General features: G+C 53.6%; 3 protein-coding genes across 3 annotated transcripts; 1 reads left to right on the top strand and 2 right to left on the bottom strand.

Annotated features, from left to right (window-relative positions):
- On the top strand, nucleotides 1-1,274 carry LTHEOB_12491 (uncharacterized protein; the record flags this gene model as incomplete). The annotated part of the gene is made up of 2 exons (XM_035509364.1): nucleotides 75-962; nucleotides 1,032-1,274. Coding segments are annotated over 2 exons (1,131 nt in total), but the record flags the coding sequence as incomplete, so codon positions are not given.
- An 80-nt stretch (nucleotides 1,275-1,354) lies between these two features.
- Nucleotides 1,355-2,629, bottom strand: LTHEOB_12490 (uncharacterized protein; the record flags this gene model as incomplete). Its single annotated transcript, XM_035509363.1, has 3 exons — nucleotides 1,355-1,856; nucleotides 1,916-2,384; nucleotides 2,440-2,629. 3 exons carry the CDS (start codon nucleotides 2,627-2,629, stop codon nucleotides 1,355-1,357), a joined length of 1,161 nt encoding a protein of 386 aa, XP_035364588.1.
- An 884-nt stretch (nucleotides 2,630-3,513) lies between these two features.
- On the bottom strand, nucleotides 3,514-4,959 carry LTHEOB_12489 (putative FAD dependent oxidoreductase; the record flags this gene model as incomplete). Its single annotated transcript, XM_035509361.1, has 1 exon — nucleotides 3,514-4,959. The coding sequence occupies one exon, from the start codon at nucleotides 4,957-4,959 to the stop codon at nucleotides 3,514-3,516; it is 1,446 nt and encodes a 481-aa protein (XP_035364587.1).
- Nucleotides 4,960-12,353: the final 7,394 nt, after the last annotated feature.

Below are 12,353 nucleotides of genomic sequence, written 5' to 3'. Positions count from 1 at the left end.
CCCCCCCCCCACCATCTCACCCGCCACCCCGTCTCCTCCACACACAGCAACGCTGGTGCTGACACGCAGCAAAGGACCGCATCATCACCCACGCCTTCACAACCTTCTGCAACATCGACGACGCCCACCCGCACCTCGGCGCAACCGTCCTCCCGCAGCCGCACTCACCCCACTCCTCCCCCAGCGCCGCCCAGTACGAGCGTCTCTCCGCTGCCGAGCGCCTCGACGCGATCCGCACGCAGCTTTCCGCAACCGAACACGCGCTGCTGACCGCGCTGCTTGGCGCCATATCGGGCGCGCCGATGGAGCAGACGGGCTTCTTCGACGTGCTGCGCTGGTGGGCGCTGGCGGGCTACTCGACGGCCGGCGTGTACGCCGCGACCGAGACGTGGAAGCTGGGCGGCGGCGGCGGCGAAGGGGGAAAAGGGCAGTCCGGGTTCGCGCGCGCGTTCTTCGATGAGGCGGCGGGGACGGGGAAGCTGGCGTGGGCGTTTGGTACGCGGGTTGAGGCTGTTGTGCAGCAGGACGACGGGACGGTTGCCTTGCTCACCGGTGGTGGTGGTAACGACAAGCAGAAGCAAAAGCGGTTCGTCGGCCGCCGTCTCGTCTGTACCGTCCCGCTTAATGTGCTGCGGGACGTGCGGTTTGAGCCGCCGCTGCCGCAGGCGAAGGCGGCGGCGTGTGTGCGCGGGCATGTCCACAGAGGCGCCAAGTGGCACGTCGAGGCGCGGGACGGTGGCAGGTTCCGGGACTGGGCTGCTGCTGTGGCATCGTCGTCGTCAGAGGAGGAGGGGGAGGGTTCCCGCCTGCTGACGGCACGGGGTGACGGACTGACGCCGGGTGGAAATACGCATCTGGTGTGGTTTGCGAAGGGTGATGATAGGGTGCTGCCGCCGCAGGATGAGGGGAGAGGGATTGCGGAGGCGGTGAAAGAGGTGCACGAGATGGAGGTGGAGAAGGTGGTGAGTTCTTTTTCTCCTCCTTGTTCTTTTCCTTTCCTTCGGGGCTAGGCGTGACTGATTCTTATGCAGGTCTGGCACGACTGGACGAACGATCCGCTCTCGCGCGGCACGTGGTGCATGTTCCCGCCCGACTACAGCTTCAAATACCTGGATGCACTGCGGGAGCGGTCCGGCAACGTCCTCTTCGCAAGTGGCGACTGGGCCGTTGGGTGGCGCGGCTTCATCGACGGGGCCATCGAGGAGGGCACGCGGGCGGCCAAGACGATTGCTGACGAGCTGGGTCCGGCGAGGCGAATCGCGCCGTCTTTGTAGTTCCTCAAATGATGACCTTCTGTGCTATGTATGATCTGTTGATGCTTTTGCTGCGTCAAGCTCTCCTGTTGTTATCTTGGTTACATGACAAACACCCCGGCATGCGGCAAGACAGACGTCCACCTCGTTCCTCCTCCGGCGCTCCTGCGCGCCCATATCTTCCGCAGCTGATCGAGACCTCTCAGCACGTTGCGAAAGCCGCTCCGAACGAAGTAGCGGAGAAACACGTCTTCGAAAAACGCCTTGTGCTCATCCAGCACGCAGTCAGACGCGGCGATGAAGGTGGCCCACACCAGGACCTGCTCGCCCGGCAAGTCGTGTGGGAAACTTTCGAGCGTGTGCTTGAACCGTTGTACGAGGGTTGTCGAGTCGGACGCGGATGGCAGCGGCACCGCTTGCCGGAGATAGATGTCGTGAGCCTGCCGCACGAGGCTCATGATGAACGGCGCTGCGGCTGCGGCGTCGGGACGCTGTTGCGAGCAGTAGTTGAGGCATTCGAATACCTGCTCCGTCTGACCTTGGGATGAGAGGGCCTGGAAGCCGTTTTCCTCGCTGATGAATGGCGCGGCGTAGACGCGCATCCTTTTGCTTGGTGGTTAAGTTTTGTTTTGTGTTGTTTTTTTGTTGTTTGATGTGCTTACTTGTGTATCTGGCGTATCATGAACTCGGCCAGCGCTCCCGTGCCTAGTCCGTCCTCGCCACCGATGGCCTCGAATGCGGAGTGCAGCATGCGGAGTAAGATGGATGAGTCTTCGGATCCGCTCACCATGACGGCGACCAGCAAGATCAAGATGGCCAGCAAGGCGAAGCTTTGATGGAGAGCGCTGGACGCGGCCAGATCGCGCCGGTGTAGCAGGCTTTTTATAGCGCGTGCGTAGAGACTGCCAGAGCCTGGGTGTTGTTGGAGGCGCATGGAAGCATAGCGGCGTGCCATCTGCGTTGGCACATGGTTGCCCGTTGCATCATCATCGGTGAAGAGGTGCAATGCTGAGGCGGCCAGCACTGCATCCATGACCAGCTCATCAGTGTGAGCGATTGGCAGGACCAGATGGCGCCAGCCGTTGTGAAGGCCGTCGATTGCAACCATTTCGCTGGCAATGTTCTCTGAGACTGGGATGATCAGAAAGGGAAAGCCCAAAAACACTGCTCGGGATTTTCAACTTACAATTGAGAAGCAGCATCTTCTTCCAAAGGGGCATGTTGCCCAGCACAGGCTGGCAGAGAATTGCGGAGCCGGGGTTTCCTGAATTACTTGCGGACAAGCCTGATGACTTCACTCCACCAGACTTATTGGTCAGTTTTTTGGGTGATGTGGTTTCGAGGGCCGTATGGTCAGCCTTGTCTAGCGTTGTCATATCCAACTGCTGGTCTTCGGCTGAGGTTCTATTGGCTTCGTGTTGGGAAACTTCCCGTTGTTCATAATCATTACCACTGTCCCGAGCGGGGCTAGACGAGAGAGTCTGGAATCTTGTATTCCGTGGCGACATGGTTTGGGCCGCACAGCTGTGCTCTGTGCAAGGAGCATCGACATATTTCAAAGGTCCAGCTTCAGAATTTACCATGCTCGGTAAGACAGCGGAGCTATCATGGGCACAAGTGGACTTGGCATGAACTGCCTGAACCGTTTTCCCCGCCCACTTGCCTCGAGCAGCCATCCCGTCATTGAAGCGATGGCGGATGCCCAGGCCGCTGCATTCCAAGCCTTTGGAAACACACTTCGAGCACATGGGCTCCCCACGGTCGCAGTTTATCCGCCGCTGGGAGCATTGATAGCAGCCTGAGGCACGTGAGGATGTCGGTCATGTCTTAGCGGGAAATGTGCACGCACCTTTCACCTTGGGGCGGTAAGGCCGGCATCTCCGCGGCATTGAGTTCGTGGCGAAGGATATGATGACCGTTTGTGGATCCGGCGTCGAGAAGGCAGCAAGGCGGGGAACAAGACGAAGACGCGTCCACGAAGAAACAGAAAAAGGAAGTCTAAATGAGCACCTAGATATGTGCGGGGCGATCCCCGGATGTGGGGCAGGTTCGTTGCCGGCGCCGATGTCGTATCCAGCATGTAGAGCCGAGAGGTTTTGCAGATAAGAAAGGAGCCATTCCCAAAGGAGCAAGTAAAATGAGTACCCCTCGCACCCCGCCAATCGCGCGCCGCCAGTTACAACGTCACTTTAAACCTGACTACAACAATCATCAATCAAAGCCTATTCTTATTGCACTATCTGCATCTACCTCCATCCCCTCACAGCCTCGGCTTCTCCAACCCCGCCCCGCACTCCTCCAGCGATGCCCTCAACCGCCGCAGCCTTCCCTCAGTGATCAACATCGACCGCGGATACTCATCCGCCAACTCCTCGCCCAACAGCATCCCGGCCACCATCTCGGCCGCGCGGAACGCCTTAACCATGCCAATCCCATGATACGCCCCGCACACCCACTGGCGCTGCCGGCGCCGGCGCCCGGGCAACGGCCCGATGAACGGCGACGCGTCCTGCACGAAGGCCAGGATGCCGGACCAGGCGTGGTCGATGGTGGGTGATGGGGAGGAGGCAGCAGGAGGAGGAGGAGGAGGAGGAGGAGGAGCCAGCACTTCTCCTGCGAATCCCCGCAGGTGCGCCATAGGCGCGAGGTCGGTCTGGCTGTCGTCGGCCGTGGCGCGGCGGCCGGTGTTGGCGCGGCCGACGACGATGGCGCCGGTGCGGCGCTGGATCAGGTAGTCGTAGTCGTGGGTGGCGTAGCGGAGCCAGAAGGAGAAGGAGGGGTCGAGGGCGAATGGGGATGCGGGTGCGGATTCGGTGGAGGAGGCGGGAGAAGAGGGCGCGTACCGCACGACGTTCCCGCGCACCGGCGAGATGAAGGGGCGCAGCTCCGGCAGCAGGTGGCCGAGCCAGCCGTTCGTGGCGTGCACGACGTGGCGCGCGCGGATGGTGCCGCGGGTCGTGTGCACGGCGGCGAAGTCAGTGTTGTTTTCATCATCGATGAATGTAACAGTTGTATTCGTCTGCACGTTCAGCTTCCCGCTCTCGATCATCCGCGCCATCAGCCCCGTCACGAGCTTGTACGGCCAGACCGACGCCGCGGGCACGCCGATGGCGCCGACGCAGCGCGGCGAGAGCTTCATCACGCGGTGCAGGCGGTCTGGGTTTGTGTAGACGGTGTACTGCGCCGCCAATTCCGGGGCGTGTGCGAGCATATCGTCCAGCGCGGCGCGGGCGTGATCGAACGTAGCCTGGTCGAAATACGCGTCGACGCCCTCGGTCCGCACGAGGTCGCAATCAATCCCGTTCTCTCGCGCCGCCCGCTCCAGGGTATCGAGGTGGCTGTGCTCGAAGGCGGTGATGCGGACCGCCTCTTTGATGCCGTATGCCGCCTTGCGCTGCTCCCACGACGCGAATGACATTGTTTTGATGTGTCCGCCGTTGCGGCCGGTGGCGCCGGAGCAGAGCGACCGCGCTTCGAGGACGACGATGCGGAGGTTGGGTTGTTTTTGGAGGAGCGTGCGGGCTATGTTCGTGCCTGTTATGCCGGAGCCGATGATGGCGACATCGACGGCGTGAGTGGGCCAGGGCGATTGGTGGTTGGCGAGCGGGTGAGGCGAGGAGAGCCAGAAGGACTGGGTGGGATGGGGGACCGGCACCCCGGGGTCGACGATGCCGGGCTCGTAGATGCCTTCGGGTGATCCTGACATTTTGGGTGGAGAGATGAAGAAATGGTGTGAAATTGACCAGTACGTGAAAGGACCTTCACTCCATCACTTAAAGCTTGCCGCTTTATGTAGTCGGCGTGTCCAAGCTTCTGCCTCTCCACCTCTGGAAATGCAGAACGTCATTCAGTGCTGATCTCCGGCTTTGTAGCAATCGAAGCCCACGCACCCTGGCCGTTCATGGAGGGCTTCTCATTTGACTTTCCTAAATTAGCAAGCGCAACGCTCGGGACTGACCCACCATGAACAAATCCCCAAGTTACACTACCGGCAACTGTCGGGACGCCCACAGCTGACTCATAAAAATAACACAAGAGCGGACAAAATTGCCAAAAGCAACCCATGTCTATGCGCACTGCGGCTTGGTGAGCCCTCTGCAGCTATAGTTTACCTCTATTAGTGGGTTAATGCGCGACGAATATGTGGTAGAAGAAATTCTCATGAGACTGAAGAACCGCAAATACCTTTCTTCTAATCCCACAACTGATACGTGAATCATCGACCCCGGCAACTTTTGCGGCGTCAATTTGTCAGAACGCGAGTGTGGGGTTTGATTGCGCCACCCCGCACTCAGGCGCAGACTGCATTCTTCGACTCTCTGTCTCTTGTGTGTTTCTCTATAGAGCCGTTCTGAATCAACTCAAAAGGCAACGAACAGCACCCACATCCTCCGAAACGGGAAGTTCCACAGTGGCACAAATACCGTCCTCAATATTATCGCTAAATGCCACCGGTACACTTCTAGCAACTCGAACCGCACTCCAACATCAGCAGCGAATTCCCCAGCACCGTCAAGAAGATGCAGAGTCTGTTCCTCCGAACGGTGGTGTTCATGCTTACCTGAACATTTTCGGCGGCTTCTGTGTATTTTTCATCACTCTCAAGCCCGTCCAATGTTGGTCTTCGTATAGGCTTCATGTGGACCGTCGGAGCCTTTGCCGAGCTAATCGGCGCGCCCATTGTAGGCGCCTTGGTAAAAGATTCTCAGCCTTGTGTGTCTGATGTTGGGTGATATAATCATAAACTGTCACTTCACTATACATCAATAAGAGCCGATGGTGTAATGGCTAGCATTAATGCTTCTACGATCACTTAGCCAAACATTCATTGTAAGCTAGTAGACACTCGTTAGCATTAGATTCAGGTTCGAGTCCTGATCGGCTCAGCTTTCTTTTTGTTTTATTTCTTCGTCTAACAATTAAAATTTTGCTGCGACCAGCTATGGAACCGAATGAACCAACCGACGGAACCCGCCCCTCCAACCCCTTTGTTTCCCCACAATGCGGCCCGTGATTCACATTAGCCGCCTCAGCTTAAAACTTGGACGACCAGCAGGGCCTTAGCTATCTTGGAGGCAAATTTTTGGTGGATCGAGTATCGTCGTTGGCGCTACCCTTTTGATAGTTACTGCGTGGTCGATTCTCAAGGACAACAAGACTACCAATGGTCTCGGCCGACCTACTTAACAGAGAAGAACGGGGACAGCTGCCACGCTGAGGCATTGTTCCGGGGCAAGGAATAGACCCGGGGTCTGGGAGTCTAGTTTTTGGTGTTCTCCACGTACGCATCCGGTGCCAGAACAATGCTACAACCTATATGGAATCCTTTTTCCAGATACAGGAAAGTCTGTATAAGAACAAAACTAAGGGCTCTAGCCAGCAAATTTTCCAAGCCCACCAGGACTTAATGTAATGTTGATCATTGCGCAACGCTTAGGGATTCGACAGATTTACATGGATTGATGGAAGGAAGCCAACCGTCAATTCTGCACCACTGTGCTAGAGTAGTATGGATCGGAGATCTGTTACATGATGCAATTAATCGAATATCGCTGTTTACCACTCTTTTTTCGTAAATGCATCGTTTCGAAGAGGACAAAATGGAAAGCGGTTCAAATGCAAGCTATAAGATGGTGTGGAATTTCGTCTCGGGCAATCTCTGGTGCAGTACTAAGAGTACCATGTTGTGTACCGATACTTTCTCGTCTTGGGAATCACCAGCTTTCGGATTTCGACGTGCGCCAGGCTGTGCAACTGGGTCGGGATTGTGGCGGCAAAATGTGGAGAGGGCTGAGCGCAGCAACCTGCAGGAAGAGGCCACCTTCTTATTTAAGTTGGCTATAGAGGGGTATTGCTGCCTGAAATTGTTTTCCGCTCGCCTCATGGGTAGCTCAAGCTATCGTGCGGACGTGTATGTAGAATTTTTAGCTATACATTATGGATGAGAGCTTCAGCTACCCATATATGTTATTTCCTAAAGAAGAGAGAAAAGAGCAAAAGAGAAGGGTGAGGCATAGTTACCTTAGGTCTAGTCGTTCTTCTCGCTGGCCTTCGGTTGTAGTAACCCCCGCTATACATACAATCCAAAATCTAATAGCGCTCACCGGCATGTAGTAAGATGCTCCTATAGCTCATATCTAATGCAATCATACCCTTATTGCTCTCCACCTGCTAGAAGATGACTCGGGCTTCGCTAAAGCTTTAATAGGCAGTCATGAAGACGGGCTGCGGGGCTTATCACCCCGACGGCTTTGGGGATACGCAATTGTGTGCCCAGTCAAGCGACTTTATCTACTACATGCATAGTCAGCAAGCATCCCTAATTTGTGCAAGATCAGCACCTACGCCGCATGCCGGTGCTAAAAGTGGTGATCCGAACCGGGTTGCCGAGAGCTGAACTGCCCCGCTGTGGGGTTCTACATGGATGTTGCAAATTTTGATTACGGATCCACCAGATACGCAATCGAAGCAAAACCAACCTCTTACACCCTCTAATCGAAGGTGGTTATCAGCCGAACTTTCCTTGCATTTTATTACATTTGCCCGTTTTGCCGTTTATGTTCTCGCCAACAAAGACCATGACAACAGTCATCACTCTTGATAGCATAACCTTGTCAGCAGTGTTCGTCACGATTGTGATATGCACGGTGGCATTCTGGCTGTGGGGACGCCTGTCTTTAGAGAACGAACAAAAGTATTTATTAAATTCTTTCAGTCTGAGAATCCAACTGATTGCTGTAATAGCAAGCATGCTTTGTCCCGCTTCCCGAACACAGAACTCCCGGAGGCGACTCCCTTACCAGACCAGCCTGGTCAATATGGGGCATTCTCCGACACAGAAGACTCATTTTCAGGATCTAATAATCAGAGAACCCCCTCTGAATCCGTGGACAGAACAACAGAGGCAGATGAGCAGATTCTGCCGCCTGCTGCTACCCCTGGAGCAGAACCGTCTGCGGCCGATACTCTGTCTGCTTCTCCATCTACTAATTTGACTCGTGAGAGTTATACTATTGGGTGGATTTGCTCCCTTGATATTGAGTTGGCTGCCGCGATGCAAATGTTCGACGTGGCACACCCATCGCTTAGGCCGGTTCCGGGAGACAAGAACTCATACATGCTAGGCAGCATGTGCGGGCACAACGTTATCGTCGCCGTTCTCCCTGCCGGACAAATGGGAATCGCGTCGGCTACGACTGTGGCAGAAAACATGATGAGGACTTTCCCCAAAATCCGGGTTGGGCTGTTAGTCGGCATTGGCGGAGGGATCCCAAGCAAAAAGCACGATATCAGGATCGGTGATATTGTTGTTAGCCAGCCAAGTGGAACGTTTGGTGAGTCTCACAAATTGTTCCTCAAGTAGCTCAAGCTCACATATCCAGGCGGAGTAGTCCAATTTGACTTGGGAAAATGCACACCGGATGGGTTTGAGCGCACAGGCCAACTGAATAGCCCTCCCCAGGCGGTGCTCGCTGCACTTCAAAATTTGAAGGCATCACATGTATTTTCAGGAGGATCTGAAATGGTCCCCAAATACATTGAGCAGGTCCGACACAGATGTCCGCTGATTGCTGACGAATTGGTCTACAACTTCTCAGAGGACCTGCTCTTCCTCGCAGAGTATGACCATCCTGATAAGGATAGCGACACATGCGAAAGTTGCAACAAGACGTATTTGGAAAAGGGAAGATCCCAAAGGCCCCATAAAAACCAAGTCATTCACTACGGAGTCATCGCATCGAGCAACCAAGTAATGAAGAACGCTATGGAAAGAGATCGAGTGGGGGAACAGTTTAACGCTCTTTGCTTTGAGATGGAGGCTGCCGGTTTGATGAACAGCTTCCCTTGCCTTGTCATTCGCGGCATCTGCGACTACTCAGACTCCCATAAAAATGATCGCTGGCAGCTTTATGCTGCAATGGTTGCAGCAGCCTATGCGAAGGAGCTTCTGAGCGTACTCGCTCCGGAAGCTCTGAATGCGACCAGCCTTGCTAAGGAGATTTGTGAAGAGGGTTAGTCTGGAAAGTATCTTGTAGCGCAAATGAATATTAGCTTTTCTTCTCTCCTATAAAACAATATGTGACACAGAGAATGGCGATACACTGCTGTAATTGCGATAACGGAAGGCACTTCGCTATTGCTAAGCCGCTGATCGATCTTCGTAGAAAACGAGTCAATCCTAACGCTACTAGGGCTAACGAGCAAATGCTACTAATCGATGCGGCAAGGCGTGGCAGCCTTGACATTGTTAAGCTGCTTTGGTACCTTGGCCCTAAACATATGAATGTAAGCACTCTAATTAGTAAAGCAGCACATGTTGTTTTAGGCTGTGTTCAATTTGGCCTAAACTACTACACTTTGTACTAATACTTTATGCGGCTGAGAATTAAATAATTTGGCTATGCCAAATGCGAGAGGGCGTTGTACAACGAAAGCGAGGCTGAGGAATGCGGGCGAACGAGCAAGACTAAGAGCCCTAAAAAGCACTGGAAAGATCATCATTCGATAAGAGATCGGGATCCTCTCATTTAGGAAGGTGCAAGGCTTGCACGCTGGCACCAACGGGTAAAATGTGCCTTGCCATGCTGACTGGCATCAGTGTGTGTCCAATCGAAATCTTGTGACACCCACACCATCCCCGCACCCGCGCTGGAGCCTACCTTCAACTCAGCGGTCCAGAATCTATTACATTACCCAAGAGCCCTCTGGTTGGGTTCTGAAATTTCTTGTGTTTGATTTTCCCGCAACACCGGCAACCTTTGTCTGTGGCAGAAAATGCATATTCAGCGGTACTTCAGCCAACTCAGCCTCCTATTGGTTCTTATATCGGCTCAGGGGTCCTATCGCCGTCGGGCGGGTCATGCAGGTTTGCACAATGAGATGTAATGTCATCAAATGGCTTGCTTACGAGTTTCAGCCGTTTTGGCAGGCGATAAGCTTGTGATTAGCGGAGGTCTTGTCTCCTACGATGATGGCTACCCTTGGTGTGGTACGTAGTTGCGCCCACTACTCGCCTACTAGCACCTGCTTAAAACACTCCGATACAGAAAACAAGACATGGATATTGGACTTGTCCAGCAGCTGGACGAATTCATCCGTGCTACCAAGTTCCGTTCCGCGTCCAGCAAGCTATAGTTTTTTAATACGCGAGTCGCTTTGGTACGACCAGAGTAGAGACTGCGTATACGCGTTTGGTGGAGAGGTATCTTCAGATGGCTACATTCGAGGCCCCAGGAGCTCTGGTGATAAAATACCAAACGAATTCCTGTGGCAATTATGCCACGATGATAGCGACAACTGGTCATGGACGGAAGTTCTTGGTGACAACAGTAGAGACTTTCCGGCAGAAATAGTGAGAACAACCCTGGGAGCATCTGCTGCTGATGGAAACAGATCTTACTATATTGGCGGCGTGGTATACAATTGGACAACGCAAAAAAACTCATACACGAGGACGCGACACAACGTCCCTGGCCTCCTGGAATTTGACTTCGCCACGCAGACGCTGACGAACTCTTCAGCCGATGGTGGGTACTTTGCAGCGGAATGGACTGAAAGCGAGGACAAAACGAATCTTGCTGGAAACATGATATTTGCTCTACCCTTTGGATCCCAAGGTGTGTTCATCGTCATTGGTGGGCAGAGCAACAAATCGGGTGAACTTCAGCATTGGTTGGATAATATCACCATTTTTGACCCATCAACTCGCTCTTGGTACTCACAAGAAGTGACCGGAGCCATACCACACGCGTTGGACATGACAGCTGCTGTGACATTTGGCAACGACTATTGCTTTTTTGGTGCACAAGACAATGAGTTCAAAACATTTGATATGTGGGTAATATTTAACGCTTTCTCGCTTTGTTTAATCTAACGTTCACAAGCTTTATTTACGGCAGCTTCCCCGCTGGAGACACCTACTACGTCCTCTCTCTTCCGTCCTTCAAGTGGTTCTCCAGCGATGTGGTATCTCGGCCCAAGAGAAGACAGCAAACTTGCACGGCTACCAACAACAGTCAGATGATCATGATTGGAGGACTTGACCCGGATCAGATCAGTACACTCATTCCACCGGACCCACAAAACTGGAACGCCTCGTCAGATCCATGGACACAAGGCATTGGAGTCTTCGACATGACTGAGCTCAAGTATAAGAGCAGCTACAATGCAAGTGCTGCAGCCTATGCCTCTCCTGGTGTGGTAAAACGATATTACCAGAGCAATGCGTAAGCAATGTCCCCTTTAGCGAATATATGGAACTTCTCCTAATTAGGACAGCAGCCGTTATCCGACATGGAGCAATAAAGAGCTGGAGGATATATTCACAGAGTTCTCGGTGACCAACGATAGCAGCAATGCCACATATACCAATAGGTCTACAAATCTCAGCCGAGATGCCATAGCTGGAATTGTAGTTGGCGTAGTAGTTGCTGTTAGCCTGAGTGGCTTCTTTCTCTTCTGGAAAATCAGAGGACGCATAGCAACCACAAGACGCAACAATGATACCGGCTCTACATCTCATCTCCAGGTGAACAACCAACCAGAATCTTACCCTTTGCAAAATATTACGCCAGAACCACCCCCTCCCTCGTATCACGAAAGGGAGGTGTCAGTCAGGCAGTCCGATCAAGACCAGCGCTCCCTGGCCCCAACTTCTGGAAGTAGTTCACCACAAAGGGACACCCAAGGCAGCAAACATGGGAGCACTCATGTTGAAGATTTCGGGGCTTGTGCAGCTTCTGGGAGTGGACAGAACGCCCCGAGGTCCGAAATGCCCCCGATTAGTGCAGCTTCCCCTATTAGACCATCCTTTGATGCTCCGCAGGAGGTTCCTAATATCGAGGCGTTCCAAGGGAGAGCAATTGACCATATTTCTGCGCAACTTAGCGGGAATCAGAGGACGGCGGCAGACAGAAGGCAATAACAATTTCGGCTGTGTTTCGGGTAGAGAAGAGTCATTGAATTCCTTTGGATAGTTGCCTTAGCTTACGGTTGGTGCACTCTTGAATGAAGGATATGTACATGAAATGGGAGTATCCGAAAGAAAGACTTGTAATGGTTCAGAAAGACCGTTCCCAATTCCCAACCCTTTCCGTTCAA

This window comes from Lasiodiplodia theobromae, assembly GCF_012971845.1.
Source record: "Lasiodiplodia theobromae strain AM2As chromosome Unknown scaffold_64, whole genome shotgun sequence".
NCBI classification, from domain to species: Eukaryota; Fungi; Ascomycota; class Dothideomycetes; order Botryosphaeriales; family Botryosphaeriaceae; genus Lasiodiplodia; species Lasiodiplodia theobromae.
Note: the sequence above shows the minus strand (reverse complement) of the source record. Positions and strands in the feature narration are given on the sequence as shown.